The sequence below is a fragment of the Neltuma alba genome, unplaced genomic scaffold (assembly GCF_004799145.2).
Source record: "Neltuma alba isolate B1F8T4 unplaced genomic scaffold, ASM479914v2 tig00012081_pilon, whole genome shotgun sequence".
In the NCBI taxonomy this organism is placed as follows: Eukaryota; Viridiplantae; Streptophyta; class Magnoliopsida; order Fabales; family Fabaceae; genus Neltuma; species Neltuma alba.
The window spans coordinates 580,540-596,913 of NW_021636640.1; the positions used below are offsets into that span (position 1 = coordinate 580,540).

General features: G+C 33.1%; 2 protein-coding genes across 9 annotated transcripts; both read left to right on the plus strand.

Annotated features, from left to right (window-relative positions):
• Positions 1 to 6,932: 6,932 nt before the first annotated feature.
• Positions 6,933 to 10,563, plus strand: LOC114722038 (probable solanesyl-diphosphate synthase 3, chloroplastic). The gene is made up of 6 exons (XM_028907946.1): positions 6,933 to 7,521; positions 7,625 to 7,758; positions 7,963 to 8,090; positions 8,190 to 8,293; positions 9,479 to 9,606; positions 9,689 to 10,563. The coding sequence occupies exons 1-6, from the start codon at positions 7,290 to 7,292 to the stop codon at positions 10,235 to 10,237; spliced, it is 1,275 nt and encodes a 424-aa protein (XP_028763779.1). The 5' UTR covers positions 6,933 to 7,289; the 3' UTR covers positions 10,238 to 10,563.
• An 80-nt stretch (positions 10,564 to 10,643) lies between these two features.
• Positions 10,644 to 15,133, plus strand: LOC114722039 (mitochondrial inner membrane protease subunit 1). 8 transcript variants are annotated; one of them, XM_028907948.1, is made up of 6 exons: positions 10,644 to 11,411; positions 11,513 to 11,734; positions 12,311 to 12,421; positions 12,786 to 12,901; positions 14,645 to 14,701; positions 14,789 to 15,127. In XM_028907948.1, the coding sequence occupies exons 1-5, from the start codon at positions 11,283 to 11,285 to the stop codon at positions 14,655 to 14,657; spliced, it is 591 nt and encodes a 196-aa protein (XP_028763781.1). In that variant the 5' UTR covers positions 10,644 to 11,282; the 3' UTR covers positions 14,658 to 14,701; positions 14,789 to 15,127. The 8 variants fall into 8 exon arrangements, with proteins under 8 accessions (XP_028763781.1, XP_028763785.1, XP_028763780.1 ...); XM_028907952.1 differs by lacking the exon at positions 14,645 to 14,701 and having other exon boundaries at positions 10,644 to 11,428; positions 14,702 to 15,127; XM_028907947.1 differs by lacking the exon at positions 14,645 to 14,701 and having other exon boundaries at positions 14,702 to 15,127.
• Positions 15,134 to 16,374: the final 1,241 nt, after the last annotated feature.

Sequence of the window (16,374 nt, forward strand, 5' to 3'; positions counted from 1 at the left end):
TGGTGGGCAAACAATCACTGAGTCATTATGCTCATACAATTTCACATTCAAAGTTTGATGATGTCCGTAATGAAGAAAGTTTCTTTAACTATTGTAATTGTCATTGATGATATTCAAGCTTATTGCCAAAAAAATAATAGAGTAAAGTGTGATTAGTACGAGTGGAGATAGGCCAGGCCAAACTATGCTTTGTTCTTAACAAGTAAAGCCTTTACTAACAAGTCAACTTGAGCCTAGCTTGTAGCTTGCTAGAGGCTTTTTTTTTTCCCCAGCTTGAGTCTATTAAAAAAGTCTGTAATTTTAAATTTTCAAAATGCATTGTAAAAAATATGTAGACTAATAAAAAAGTAAAATATACATACTACATAATTTATTTTTTATTATTATCTTTTACTTAAATTTTAATGTCATAAATAATATTTTAAATTTTAATTACAGTTAATATTATTGAAAACAAGTTATAATTATATATTAGAATTTGAATTAAAACTAGATATAAGTATAAAATTAAAATTAAGATAAATAAACAGGACAGGTCAAGCTAACAGGTTTAACAAGCTTCCCAAAAACTTAGGTCTAATCCATTAGGCTAAACAGATCATAAAAAAAGTTTGAGCCTTTTCTATTTTAAAACAAGCCAGGCCAAATGCTTAAACTATGCCGCATGCTTTAGGCCATTTGGCCTTTTTCTTTCCCTAGTGACGATAGAGGCTAGAAAAAAGCATTTGAACATTTGGAGGAGAAGTAAAATAAAATAGGGAGCATTGCTGTGAGACTCTGATAAGAAATTTAATCATAAAAAATTCAATGATAAGTGAGCAGCATAAATCTGTTATCATTTTTTGTACCAAAACTAGTCACTAATGTTTCTTAGTTATTAATAATTTTTGAGTGCTTAAATCTCTTTATTAGGAACTGACAGTAATTTCCTAAAAAACGTTGCAAAATTGTCAAATCAATTATTCCTCCGGTCCTTAATATAAGATCTAATTATTGAGTTAATTTTGATCTTACATATAAGACTTATTTCTCATATTTATTAGTTTTCTCTAAATTACTCCTATGGATACTTCTTCAACCATAATTAAGTAGAAGGGGGAGACGGGGTATTAATAAAGATTATTATGGTGTTTTAGGAAAAACATGTCACATTTCTTATAATTAACTAACTTATGCCTAACTTTTTTAATATAATCAAATTAGTTAAATAGGTCTTATATTAAGTATCTAAAGAGTAAAAGAGGAATTTAAAAAGTCAAAATAAATATATGTGATGCGCAAAAGGTATACACACATATATAATGTGCACGAAAAAAACGTGGTGTAGATATATTAAAGATGTACCAGAAATTAAACGATAAATTCGGTGGCATTTAAAGTAATAGTACTGTTTTCCGCAGTCATTTCTGAATGAGAAGTTTTAGTGGACTGATATCCTCATTAATAAAAATGATCAGTACTCATTAGCCCCACACGTATCTATCTCTATGGGGTAGATATACAATCAAAATCTTAGTGGGGGCAACCTCATTGGATAGATTCGTGCCCCCTACAGTCCTAGTTTTCTTTTAACATATTTATGATGCGGCAATAATTGACAAAGTTTTGAATAATTTGACGATTTTTTGATGATGTTAATTTTCTTTATTAGGCGTGGGACCTAAGAGAAATAGGTTATCACAAGAAAAATCAGCTAAGAAATTAAGAAGGGAGAAGAATAAAGAATATAAATAAATAGAAGGACATGTGCATAAATTAAAGAAAAATTTAGTTAAAACTCCTTGTTTGAAAACTTAATTGACTAAAAAGATCTAAATTTGAGTAAACACAACTATGATCTATGAATGTAACTTTTTGTTGTTGTTGTGTAATATATCATCAAAGATGTGAAATAATAATCAATATGGAAGTTCTTTAGGCACAACGGAAGATGTTTTGCATAGCAAAAGAAAAGTTGTATTAAAAAATTATAGTTGTATGTGCTTAAATTCAGGTCATTTTAATCAATTAAATTTTTAAAAAGTAATTTTTTACTAATTTTTCCTAAATTAAATTAATAATTTCTTGAAAACATTATTTTTATATGAAAAATAATTATTAAATATAAATAGTAATTTTGGGGGTATTTTCCAAAATACTAATTTATTTAATTATTAGTCATTAAATCGATGTAATCATTGTTTGTTTAGTATTTAGTTGTCGCAGTAAAAATGGTAAAATAGTTTACTTATGGTTTTATATTTAATAATCTTTTATAATAGTCACAAATGTAAATATACAAACTGAAACAATACAGTATTTTTGAGAGAAGAGTTATGAGATGAGACTGCCTTATAAATATACAATTAAGTGGCACTTCTCTTCCTCTATTTTAGTCATTTTCTTGAAAGTACAGACAACAAAATCTATTTAAGATGTCTGCTTTTTCATTCAAAATGAGCATACAAATAATCAACTTTTTAATCTTTCAGCAAAAAAAAAAGATTAGCATGTGAATAATTAAGCTTGTTATCAATATAATTTATATTGATACAGCAAAATATATATTGTAAATATATATTTTAACTTAAATATAAATTTTTAACGCAACAAAAGATAGTTGCATATAGTGTATTTAAAATTAAAAAAAAAACCTCATACACAATCATATTAGAAAAAAAGACAATAAAAATACCTTAAAAATTGCTATAAAAAAAATCAATATAGGTGAATTTCAAAATATCAATTCAGACTCCTTATACAATTTTGAAAATTTCAAATCTTATAAAATTACATAAATATCCTTTATTATTTTTTTAAAAAATATTGTCACCTCAACGCCCTTAACCGATTTTCAGTCATTGGAGCTCTAGTAACTTTTTTTTTAAAAATGTATTGATAGCTTTTTTTAGTTATTTAACTATATTTGTTTTTAGAATTTCAATGACTGCTCTTGTTTAGCTACTAAATATTGCTATTGACTACTTTCAATTTTAAAAATTTGGTGACTATTTTTGTTTAGCTATTGACTATTTTAGTTTTGCTATTAACTATTTTTGTTTCAAAAATTCAAAAAAATACAATAAGTGTTGTTAGAGATTTAGTGATTATTTTTTATTTAGTTATTTACTGCTCTTATATAGTCAATAACCATATAAAAGTAGTTATCGAACTTTTAAAAACAAAAATAGTCAATAGTTATATAAAAATAATCACTTAGAGTAAGAACCATGTTGTCATTTCATAATATTTTAAAATTTTAAAATAATATAAAAAGTCTGATTTGACATTTTAAAATTTACCTCCTCTAGTTTATTTCGTAGCATTTCTTACAATATTTTAGTGTTTTTTTTCATCATATTACCTCCGCTTATTTCAAACTATAAGACAAAATTTTGGAATGCATCATGTTTTAATATATAAAAATAGTTTACAAACTTGTAGAAGAAAATTTTTTTCCTTAAAACATCTCTAATTAGTAAATAAAAAAAAAATTGACCCCTCTTTGGGTGAAGTTGAGAAAATACTTCTCATCTTATTGAGTTGATATTAATCTTAAATAGAAGACATATTTATCATATTTATTATTTTTTAAATTATACCTATTGATATTTCATCAACCACAATCAAGTAGAAAAGAAAGGAAAGATATTAAAAACAATAATTATGATATTTTAAGAAAAATATATTATATTTTTTAGATCAATTAGTAAGGGGTTGTTTTAGCTTAACCAAGAGAAGTGGAGTTCGAACCATAGAAATACAGCAGCGTTAAATACTTAGGCTGTATTTGGGTGACACCCCAAACCATGGTTTGAGGAATAAATCACCCAAACACCCACCCAAAAACCAAAACCATGGTTTTGGAAAAAGCAAAATTTTTTTGCTTTTGGAGAAAAAAGGGAGAGTGTGAGAGCCTATAGGATATGTATCTTGTTATTTTTTTATAAACATATTTTTTTATAAATATATTTAATCTTATATTTTATAAATATATATACAAATTAATTATTTATTACTTATATTATCTTATGTATTATTAATTATGTTAATAAAAAAATATATTATTAACAATTTTATTCTTTCAAATTAAAATATATCATGAAATATATTTTTTCTGTAATTATCATATTAACTTATGTCTTTTTTTTAGTAATTTGTATATATAAAAAATGCTTCTGATAACAACTATTCAAACACTCTCACTTCTCAAAATCACTTTTTCATAAAATCTATTCTTTTCAGAATCTATTCTCCAGAATCACTTTTTCAAACCACGGTTTGGTTTCATTCAAACACACCCTTGGTAGAGGTTAGCCGCCTTTGAACTCCTGCAATGATCTAATCTGGATTAGTTTGAACTTGTGGAATCCTCATATTAGAGGCTGCCCAGGATACTGGATGAAGTAGTTAAAAAAAAAAAAAGAGATGTATCAGAAATTAAACGATAAATTAGGTGACATTTAACGTAATCACCCCACATCTACCTATACGGGGCAGCTGGGCGGGCATTCAATCAAAGACTTTGTCAGCTGGGTAGGCATGCAATCAAAGTCTTAGTGGGGGCAACCTTATCGAGGAGATTGCTCCCTCCCATAGCCTTAGCAAGGGCTAGTTTTCTTTTAATATATTTAAGATTTATGACGCAGCAATAAAATAATTGACAAAGTTTTCTTCTTCTTCCTTTTTTTTTGGGGGGGGGGGACATAAGAAAAATAGGCTATCACAAGAAAAAGCGGCCAAGAAATTAAGAACGGAGAAGAAAAAAAAAGATAACTAAATAGAAGGACATGTGCATAAATTAAATTAATAATGTTTTGAAGAAATTATTTTTTTTGTTTGATATGGAAAATAATTATTAAATATAATTAACAATCTTGGCAGTATTTTTCAAAGTACTAATTTATTTAATTATGAGTCATATAATCATTTTGTGGTTAGTGTTTAGTTGTATCAGTAAAAATGGTAAAATAGTTTAATTATAATTTTGAGAAAATTGATAAAAATTTTCTGATTTGAAATTTTAATTGGGTTAAAAAGACTTAAATTTGAGTGAGTGTAATATATTTTTTACTGTGCACATCATATTATTAGTAATGTGCAACAATTATTAATACAGAAGTTATTTGTACGCAACAGAAAATATATTACACTCACAGATTATATTTGTATGTTCTCAAATTTAAGTCTTTGTAATCAATTAAATTTTTAAATAGATATTTTTTTTACCAATTTTCCCTATAATTTTATATTTAATGATATTTTATAATAGTTATAATATAAGTATACAAACTGAAACACTGGTATTTTTGAGAAAAGAGTTATGACTCGAGTCTCGAGACTGCCTTATAAGTATATAACTAAGTGGCATTGTCTCTTCCCCTATTTTAGTCATTTTCTTGATGTTTTCTTGAAAATGATATGTTGAGCCATCATTGTCTTATTTCTCCCATAAGTCGTAAGTATATTCCTTGTAAGGCATCCTTGTTTTGTGAAACAGAGATAACAAAAATATCTAAGATTTCTAATTTTTCATTCAAAATGAGCATAAAAATAATCAACTTTTTCATCTTTACGCAAAAAAAAAAAGGATTAGCCTGTGAATAATGAAGCTTGTTATCAATATAATTTATGTTGATATAGCAAAATATATATTGTAAATATATATTTTAAAATAAATATACCTTTTTTTATCGCAACAAAAGATAGTTGCATGTAGTTTATTTAAAAGTAAAAATAAAAACTGACCTCATAGATAATCATATTATTTCCCCTTATTGCAAACCATTGTCATGTTTTTATATATAAAACTAATTTACAAACTTTTATAAGAAATTTTTTTCCCCCCAAAAATACATCTAATCAGGGGATAAAAAACTTGACCCCTCTTTAAGTGAAGTTGAGAAAATAATAAGTATTAATTAATGACAAAGATAGAAAGATGAAAATATTTGTTAACATAAAATTTTCAAAACTTTTATTGGTATGAGTTACAGAGTCAGGATATTTTTTTAAATCTTACGCTCTGCCTGTTTCTAAATGCAATACATAATTTTTTTAGGTTTTATTCCTTTGAATAATACACATCTCAGAATTTTATGATATTAGTATTTTTTTTAAAATATCGTTATCTAATGATTTTTCCCAACCTTTAATAAATAATTTTTTTAAAAAACTCCTATTTAATTAAGAAAAAATCTGAAATAAAATATTCAAACATAAATAAGCTCCGCATAATTTTGGTAACCATGCGTGATATTTTATATTTAGGGGAAAGAAAGAGCCACGAGGTCCCCTGACGATGAGGAGATCGGATTTCCGTGGATTACGCATGACATCGCATGACAAATAAGCACCATCATTTTATGATAAATTTGCGAATAAATCTAGTTGAAAAATTAATTAACAATAATCCCTAGGATAATAGATTTCATAACTGAAGATAAATTACATATAAAACAAATTAAATAGCACAAAGAAAAAAGATTTATACAAAATATTATAATTAATTTGCATAAGAAAAGAAGAATTGCACATAAATAAAATTCAAATACATAATATATGAATTATGATACAAGAAGATGAAATTGTATTGAATATAAAAGAAGTAAAGCTGGACACAAAACTGATCAACTATTTATCAATTAATTTCTCAGCGAATAATTTATCCCACTTTCCCTGAATTAATGTATTTCGTGTTAAAGTTGGTATTTGATTTCTCACATGGCGATCATCCATGCATAAATAAATCCTACGTTCATAATAATAATAATAATAATTTTAATGATTACGAGTGTACGACAAAGAGCTTTTCATGGCTCTAATTTGAACACCGAACTCACATTGTATGGGCTTGTGCTAAGCCGTGAATGTACAGCAATTGATCCGCCGATAAAAAGCTATTTTATATTTATATCTCATGTGCAGCCTTCCAGCCTCTCGCGAGACTCGTAATCGGCTAAGAAGCTAGAGCCTTGAATTTCTCTCTCTAACTGATAAGAAGCGCAGATCATCCTTGTCTATGTGGGTTATCTGGATCCACTCAATTTCGCTCGGACTTTAGATTCTGACACACGTGTGATTTCTCTATACAGGAACTACCTTCAAAACGAACTAGCCTTTCGGCCTCCGTCGTTTTTTTGTTTTCCTTCACAAACTCTGAAGTCTGAAGACACTGCTCTTCTTCTTCCTCCTCCTTTTAGTGGCCGCTTTCTGCTGGTCAGTTTAACGGTAAATTTTGCCTTTTTCCATCTGGGTTCTTGATTTGAAAGTGAAACTCGCTCGTTTTGGTTTCTGGGTCCGACTTCCGAATGATGTCAGTAACGATCCAAAGCTTGGATTTTACTGCCAAAATCTGGCTTGCTTGTGGCTGCTCTTCCAATGCTTCATTCGAGCGGTGTTCTGTGAGAAATTACGCGAAGGTGAAATCTAGAGTATGGACTGGAGGCTGCGGAGCTCGTAAATCGGCCTGCTGGCGGCGGGTAACCACTCAATGTCGTGTTTCTTCGATGAAGACTGTGGAGCCTGAGCCCGCAGTAAATGGTATAAGATTTATCAATAAACTTGTTTCATATTGATGTCTTCAATGAGCACAGATATTGGGAGTAGCTACGAGACTGAACATTGGAAATTTTTGTTTGCATAGGGAGAACTAAATATAGTCAAGGCCTTTCAACAGGACTGGACTTGAAGAATGACCCAGAAAGCCCCATTTCTCCTGCCAAATTGTTTGAAGTGGTCGGTGATGACCTACTAACTCTCAACAAAAACCTTAAGTCGGTGAGTAAAGCTACTGTTGTTACTGACGAGATTATGTTACTGTATTGTTAGTTCCTAGTTTATAAGGTGGATGATCCTGTCAAACGTTGCCAAGACTTGATCATTCTCAATGATGCAGTGCCTGCTAGTTTATGGGTTCTTTCTATTTGATGAACGTTGTGCTCCTTCTTCTTCTTCTTATAAAGAAGCTGCTTTGTCTGGTAGATTGTGGGTGCAGAAAATCCTGTTTTAATGTCTGCGGCTGAACAAATCTTTAGTGCCGGTGGGAAGAGGATGAGACCAGCTTTGGTTTTCTTAGTTTCAAGAGCCACAGCAGAACTAGTTGGAATGAAGTAAGTGTAGAATGTTCTGCATCTCTTAGTGCTTATGCTCATAGTTATTTGCAATGTATGATGATAAATGTAGCAACATTTATTTGAACATGGTCGCAGGGAACTTACCACGAAGCATCGGCGTTTAGCAGAAATAATTGAAATGATTCATACTGCTAGTTTGATACATGATGATGTATTAGATGAGAGCAGCCTGCGAAGAGGTAAGCCTGTGACCCCTCTTTATGAGCAAGAATGTAATTTTCACTTATACCACTATTCTAAGTACTATGAAGGAGTTTTAGTCATATTGTTGAGATCACTATGGTTGCTAACCCGAGGCACTCATGTTAAAGTCTATTTATCAGTAGTTTCTTTAAAATCTTAAATTCTGCACCGGAGCGATTAGATTTGGTGTCAGGCCCTTGTTTTAGGAAAATTCTTTAATCTGTCCCCCAGCATTACAAGTCTAAATGAATTATATTTGCCCGCCATATCATCAGATCTTGTCTGCATTTGAAACCTACCCCAAAGATAGAGATAGATATGCATAAGGTAAAATAATTTAAAAAATTGAACCAAAGTGTGATACTGATAGGGATAGAAAGTGTGACACTAGAAGCTCCTGTTGTGTTTGTCAAGTTTTGGTGGTGAATAAAACTCAATTCCATCTCAGATAAAATGTCTTTTGTCTGATGAGCTAATCTCTGCTCGAGTCTTTGCACCCCCTCTAGAAAGGAAATTTATTATCGCACCTTACGTGTGTATCTTTAGAAAATCAATTATCATTAGACACTCAGAGTGTAGACGGGCTTCTGCGTGTGCTTTTGATAATGCCATCTTTCAATAAAGCTATAAAGACTTATCTATGCAGTCTAATTGGTTGTTAATATCAATCTATAGAATAGCACTGAGATCTGTCAGGTGATATGTTTCTATCTAGATTTACTTGTTCTTCAATATGTATTTGGTGTCCTTCAAGGGACCCCACATATGCCTGTTTGTGGAGATATTCTTACACGTATAAAGCCAGACTTTAAATGTTATGAGGACATATCATAAGCACTCCAAAGACTTTTCTAAATTTATCATTAATAGGCATACCTCAAGCCCTTGCAAGGTGTAGATGACCTGCATTAATCAGTTTTAAATGGTTCCTTCACTGCTGCTTTGGTAAATGAAAGCTCCACTAAGTTGATGGGAAAATAAACTTTTTGTAAAGCTTGCTTGTGAACTGCATTTTCCTTAATCATTTTGAATTGGAAATACTGGACTCTGAATGCAGTCGCATGGGTTCATTGGCTTGAAAGCACTGAGAAGAGTTTGTTTTTGTTTGTTGTGTATCAGTTTATCTCGTAAACTTTTTCCAGTTCTTCTACATTGACCCCTCTGATGTTGTGTATTTGTAGGAAAGGAAACTGTTCATCAACTGTATGGAACAAGAGTAGCAGTGCTAGCTGGAGACTTCATGTTTGCTCAATCCTCCTGGTATCTCGCTAATCTTGAAAACCTTGAAGTTATTAAACTTATCAGCCAAGTAAGTTCCATCATCATACCTATGGAAAATGTCTTCAAGATGCCTTCTAAAATCATCATAACTCTGCTATTTGTCTTAACAGGTGATCAAAGATTTTGCCAGTGGTGAAATAAAGCAAGCATCTAGCTTGTTTGATTGTGATCTACAACTAGATGAGTATCTTATCAAGAGCTACTACAAAACAGCATCCTTGATTGCCGCAAGCACGAAAGGCGCTGCAATTTTTAGTGGTGCTGATAGCAGCATCACTGAGAAAATGTATGAATATGGTAGAAATCTTGGCCTTTCCTTCCAAATTGTGGATGATATATTGGATTTCACGCAAACTGCAGAGCAACTGGGAAAGCCTGCAGCCAGTGACCTAGCCAAAGGCATCCTCACCGCACCAGTAATCTTCGCTTTAGAGAAAGAACAGAAACTGAGGGATATCATTGAGTCTGAATTCAGCGAGACCGGTTCCTTCGAGGAGGCCATCGCCTTGGTCAAGAGCTCTGGCGGCATCGAAAGAGCTCAAGAGCTGGCAAAAGAAAAGGCTGATATTGCAATTCAAAGCATCCAGTGCCTTCCTCAGAGCGCCTATCGTTTAGCTCTGGAGAGTATGGTGGCTTATAATCTTCAAAGAATTGTTTGAGCTTCTGGTATGGCCAAAACACAGATTGTTGAGAAGCATTCTTTTGTGATAGTACAAGGAGAAAACACAAAATTTGAACCTCTCTGCAATTTCAAGAACTCTCCAGCAAATCTGTCAGGTGGTTCCTGATACATAGGTAGTAATATAGACATAGTTGAAGATAGTAAGCAACCACACCTCCTCATCACATTGTATATTTTCTGCTTCCTGCAATTTATGTTGCCAGGAAAATAAGATATCCCATTGTTGTATCATAACAATGCTGCATTATATTCTTTTCCCAAATTTTTCTTTATTTTGATCTTGAAAGAGAATAACCTGTGAAATAACTTGTTCCCTATCTTTTATTATTTTCTGGAGATAGCATGCAGAAAATAATCAATATAAAATATAAAACTTATAATAAAATGCATTATTTATTAGTCATGAATACTGTCATTTATTTCAAGTTCTTTTTAATGTAAGAAAGGAACCCTAGCATCTCTTTTTAATATTATGCTTATATCATAGTGAGGTTATTTAAAATTAAATTTAGTTTTTAATTTTTTTAGTACTTATAGAAAGTTTGATTATTATCACGTTTTTTTAAAAAAAATTTTCCATGTTATTAAAAGCTTATATTTATTCTTGCCAAAAGATTAATAGTTTATATGCTACTAACTTTTTTAGTAATTAATTTGTTTTCCCAAATTTTATATAATTCCAAAACGTCATTTTCGTATGAATAAACTGAATTGTGCCGAGTTAGATGACAAAGAAAAAAGAAAAAAGAAAAAAGAAAAGTTACGACATAAAGAGGGGAAAATCGTTATGTCACTGTGTAGTACAACAAATTCAGGATAGTGGCGCGCTTCATCTCATTCTTGACGGAGAAAGTTTACGCAATCACACCCTTCTCACGCTGGTAACGGCGGAAGGAGCAGCGGATCCGGATTGCCGCTAACCTATGGCGAATTTGCTATTGGAGGCAGTAGTTTCGGTTTTGTGAGTGGTCCGAGTTGCAGGTTTAGATATTGATATCGAAGCTCGGCGGCCACAACGAGAGATGGGGCTGCTGAGTTATATTGCACAATGGAGAGGCATTATGAAGGAAGTGGTTGATCGCACAGCGATTACAGTGAAGTTCCTCTGCCTCCTCCACGTTACCGACAACTATCTTTGCTCCCCTAGTCACGTAGACTCCCTCAATATGTTTGCCCTTTTTCTTTTTTCTCTTGTCAGATTATGTCTTTTACTTTGCCCAGTTGATTCAATTGCGGTATTCGGTCGGTGCAGGTGCACGGGCCTAGTATGCTCCCCACGATGAATCTCACTGGAGACGTGATTCTCGCCGAGCATGTGTCTCCTCGACTGGGGAAGCTTGGGCCTGGAGATTTGGTGCTCATTCGCTCTCCCTTAAACCCCAATCGGACTTTGACCAAGCGCATTGTGGGCTTGGAAGGGGATAGGATCACTTACTTCGATCCCAGGCATGGTGATTTGCCTCTAAATGCTGTGGTGGGTGTGCTTTGCAGTTTACTTCCTCCACCTTTTTCTGTTTTTGTTGGGAACTTATTCTCTGTGTGTGTGTGTCTAATATATATATATATATATATATATGAAGCCGTGTGCCCTGAAAATTTTTTGGCTGATGATTGTGAATTGTTCCTACTTGATAGCTTGCTCTGTTGTATTTGCTCAATTATTGGCTTATGTTGATTGGTAGTGTTAATTTTACTAGGCTCAGTGTTCAGACGAAAATAGTGTTTACAAGCGTCTCTGACCAAATTGGTTGGTTTCTTTCATTGAGAGTATCCTGCTAGCAAATTTTATCCTTGTGTAATCTCTATTGGATTCCATTGTTACTTTGCTCTTCTTTACTGAATCAAGCAGACTGTTATCACAAATCAATTCGTTTTGAACCTTTGCTATTCCTCTCCCACTCTTCTTGAATTTAGAATTTAAAGGTTGCTTGTTTTGCTGCCATGATCTCCTGTATTAAAAGTTGTTTGCTTTAGTAACCAAGAAAATTGTTAGTTTCTTCCTGTTGGTGCTTTTTATTTCCGCCCTTATTTTATGATGTTTACTTCTCAGGTGCCAGTGGGGCATGTTTGGATTCAGGGGGATAACATCTATGCCTCCCGTGATTCACGGCATTTTGGTCCTATTCCATATGGTCTTATAGAAGGAAGAGTGTTTTTTAGGGTAAGTGATGTGTTTCATGCTATATTGTTCTATTTTTGAGGGTTTGGTTTATAATATTTCTCTCCCTTGTCTTGACTTCTGAGTTTCCAAAGGGGCTTTAGCTTAGCATGTTCACATTCGTTAAGAAGTAAAGTAGGCTTTTTGATAATACTATCATGTTCGTGCACTATATTTCACTATATTTCAATACTGAGATTGTTCTAGTGATTCCAGTCACTTCTTGTGGATTTAGGAGTCAAATATTAGTATTTTTTGACTTCAGAAAAAAGTTGTTTGTATTACTCTTATAATTTCTTCTCATAGGCTGCTTGCATGTTGGTTAACTACTTGACATGTGCAGCGTTAACTTCGTTTTTTTCTGCAGGGGCATGAATCTTACGCTAATCATTTTTTTCAATACTTCTATGGTGTTATCAGGTTTGGCCACCTCATAGTTTTGGACCGCTGGATTATTAAATGTGTTGAAGATAATAAGGAATTGTACGTTCAATTCTCTGTACTTGGATTGTCTACGTTTGTCTTCTGAGTCAAACATTAATCTTGGTCTAGATATGCATTAAATCCTCAACCATAGTTATTAATATTGCATTAGTTTTCTCTATAGCTTGCAGCTCAATGTTATGGCTGTTGGGCACTATGCCACATGTGTGACTGTGCAACTCATAGCTTTGCTGAAGCTTTCCCATAAGAGCTAATGTTGTGCAGTTGTATCACATGCTATAAGCACAAAATATAAGTGGATTGACAGCTGTTAAAATTTAAATGATTTTGCTATCGCTTCTGCTCGAGATTCACTTGATCCATCCTTGGATGAAGACAATCAATATTTAATGATTTAGTATTCGTTAACCTTAGCAAGAACATGAATAGAGAGTAATGGCATCCTTCCTTCATCCTTTTGATATGGTTGATAATATAAACTTTGAAACATGAAGGGGAATTTTTTTGGCCAAAAAAACAGAGAAATATGAAGAGGAATCGAAGGATTGCCTCGTGATGATCCTGATGATGCTGCATTGATGAAGGGGAATTGGTTTTTAGATATCTTGGGATAAATCTTAGTCTCTTAGACTAAAATTGACGTATTTTATGTAGAAAAACCATATTGAAAAAATTGTAACTCAGGGAAAGAACCGTGTTAAAAAAATTGGATTTTTGGAACTGCTTTTATGAGCACATCAATGATGACTGGAAATAGGCAATGCAAAATAAATATTTTATGTAGAAAAAGGTTAATTTAAGAGAACTTGCTTGACAACAGACTAAAACATCTCTTGGCTGTCATGAAGGCGCAAGCCTTCAATCTAGGATACTTGATTATCTTTTACCATGCAATATGTAAAGAATTACTATCTGAAAATTTCAACATCCTTCTATGTGCCATGTCAATGCCATTCTCACGGTTTCTTCCTGCCAATCAAATGCCATCTCCTTCTGCCACTTCATAACAGGACTAGCTCTGCATGGATTGGTTGATAATGATGTACCGTACAAAGATGACAACAACAACAACAACAACAAGCCTTATCCCACTAGGTGGGGTCGGCTACATGAATCACACGACGCCATCGTACTCTGTCAACAACCCAATCCTTAGATATGTTATTGACTAGGAGGTCTCTTTCAATGACCTCATTCAACGTTCTTCTCGATCTTCTCCTGTCTCTTTTTATGGGACTCCATCTTGTTTGATCCACCCTCCTTACCGGGGCCTCCAAATGCCTTCTCTGCACATGTCCAAACCATCTTAATCGATTTTCAACCATTTTCTCTTGGATAGGTGCCACACCAACTCTTGTCCTGATCTTTTCATTTCGAATCCTATCTTTTCTTGTATGACCACACATCCATCTCAACATCCTCATTTCTGCTACTCTGACTTTGTGCTCTTGTTTTCCCTTTATTGCCCAACATTCACTACCATACATCATAGCTGGTCTTATAGCAGTCCGATAAAATTTTCCTTTAAGTTTCTCAAGTACCTTCTTATCACAAATAACTCCGGTAGCTTTCCTCCACTTTAACCAGCCAGCTTGTACAAAGATGACGGTTGCAACTATTTCTTTGTCATCTATTCTTGTGTTTTAACATTCTTTGGATGCAACAGGAAGCGAGAAATTCTAAACCAGTCATGAATGACATATATCCGAGACTTGCTTTTTTGAAAAGCAAGTTTGTTACGCTTATGTCTATTCATTATTTCTGTTATTTGTACTTGTTAAGGGATCGGGTCTAGCTAAGAATTTCTCATACAAAGTGGATGCATTGACATTTGTGCAGGTTAGTAGCTAAACTCTTGCTCTGCAATATTCTAACAGAGCTTGGGTGTTGATTCAGTGACTGCATTTGGAAACGGAAATTGAACAGGGGGGAACACATGAAGGAGTGGAGCCTGCCTTTCTGTTGGCAGCAGTGGTTGCATGTTTTGGAGTCTTGCAACTAAACTTGGAGAACGAACTAACGAACAATTTTATGCTGAACTGCTGAATCAATACCTTGCGTTATAACCATTAATGTTCCTTTTAGAGTGTAAGCTTCATTTGTTTCCGTTGGACCCAGTCAAAATTACGCACATAAACATTAATGTGTCATCTGGTATTGATACACTGAAATGGCTGTTAGCATAGAATATTTGCAATTTTGTAATTTGTAAAGGATGAGTTTACTTTGACAATATGTTTCAACCTCTAAACTCGTTCATTTTTAGTTGCACATCTCAGTCACAACATGCATATATATTTTCTTTGTAATATTTTTATCTCCGTGTGCAACTGACCCGGATCAGCTAAGCTCATAATCCATTACTATTGCTAATTACTAAATAAACTAATAGGAGTGGGATCTAGTTGAAGGAATTCAATACTTTCACTATGGCTTGAGGATTTTTAGGTCTAAAGAGTAGGGCCGAAAGAGAATACTGTCGATAGGTTGTCATATATCTTATTCAAATATGCGTTCACCTATCCCTTAATTTTGACCAAAAAAAAGAAAGTAACCTTTAATTTTACCTAATTATTAACTTTTACTTAGTTTTTATTTAATAAGAATATAAATTATTTTTATGATAATTGTGTTTTATATTGGGCTTTCTATTTTTTTTTTTGGGAAAAAGGTAAATAAATGAATGATTAAAATGAAATGTTAGCGGGCAAAGTATATACTCTGCGGATTGCACGGACCTTCATCAGTTCATCTCCACCATTGACGCCAAAACCCCAGGATGGGGAAAAAATGATTGATAAATTTTATTGAGGATTGAGGAAAGGAGGGCAAAATAGACATTTAACACTGACCTCCCACTCTATAATAAGCGCGGAAACCCTAGTAAGCGTTAGCATGTGCCTTTGAGAGAACCGGGCGACTCAGCTCTGCAATGGCGTCTGAGTTCCGTTGCGGGCATAAAGAAAACCTAATTCCTTCGTCTTTGCAATCTGAATCCTTAGTTTCTGCGTTGCAATGATAGAAAGGTTCTGTACATTCTTTTCTTCTACTCCTTTTCTCATTTTTTCCTGTGATTCAGCTTTTATAAACTTCTCTTCGGCCGTTCCAATGGGTTCTCAGCTGCACAATACCAGTGTGTGAGGGCTCAATTTCACCCGGCCAATATCTGATTTTGGGGCAGCCTCAAGGTTTTACATGTTCTCTTTCATGTTTTAATTCAGGGAACTGTCCTAAATATCATGTCTTCATGACATAAGTTTTCTCATTTCTGAATCTATTCTTATTTTTTGGGTTAATTCGACCCAATGTCAGAAGTTCCAAGTATATTCCCCAAATTCTGGCTTAAAGCAGTTTGTCGACTTGGATCATCTTAAAAAACCATAAAATTTACCCAAAAAATGCCGAGAGGACCCGCTAATATATCACATGCTATCACATTCAAGTGAAAATGGTCAGAATTTTTGTTGGCCATCTTTTTTAATTTCGTGCAAAGAGAAGCCAACTTCCTCGGA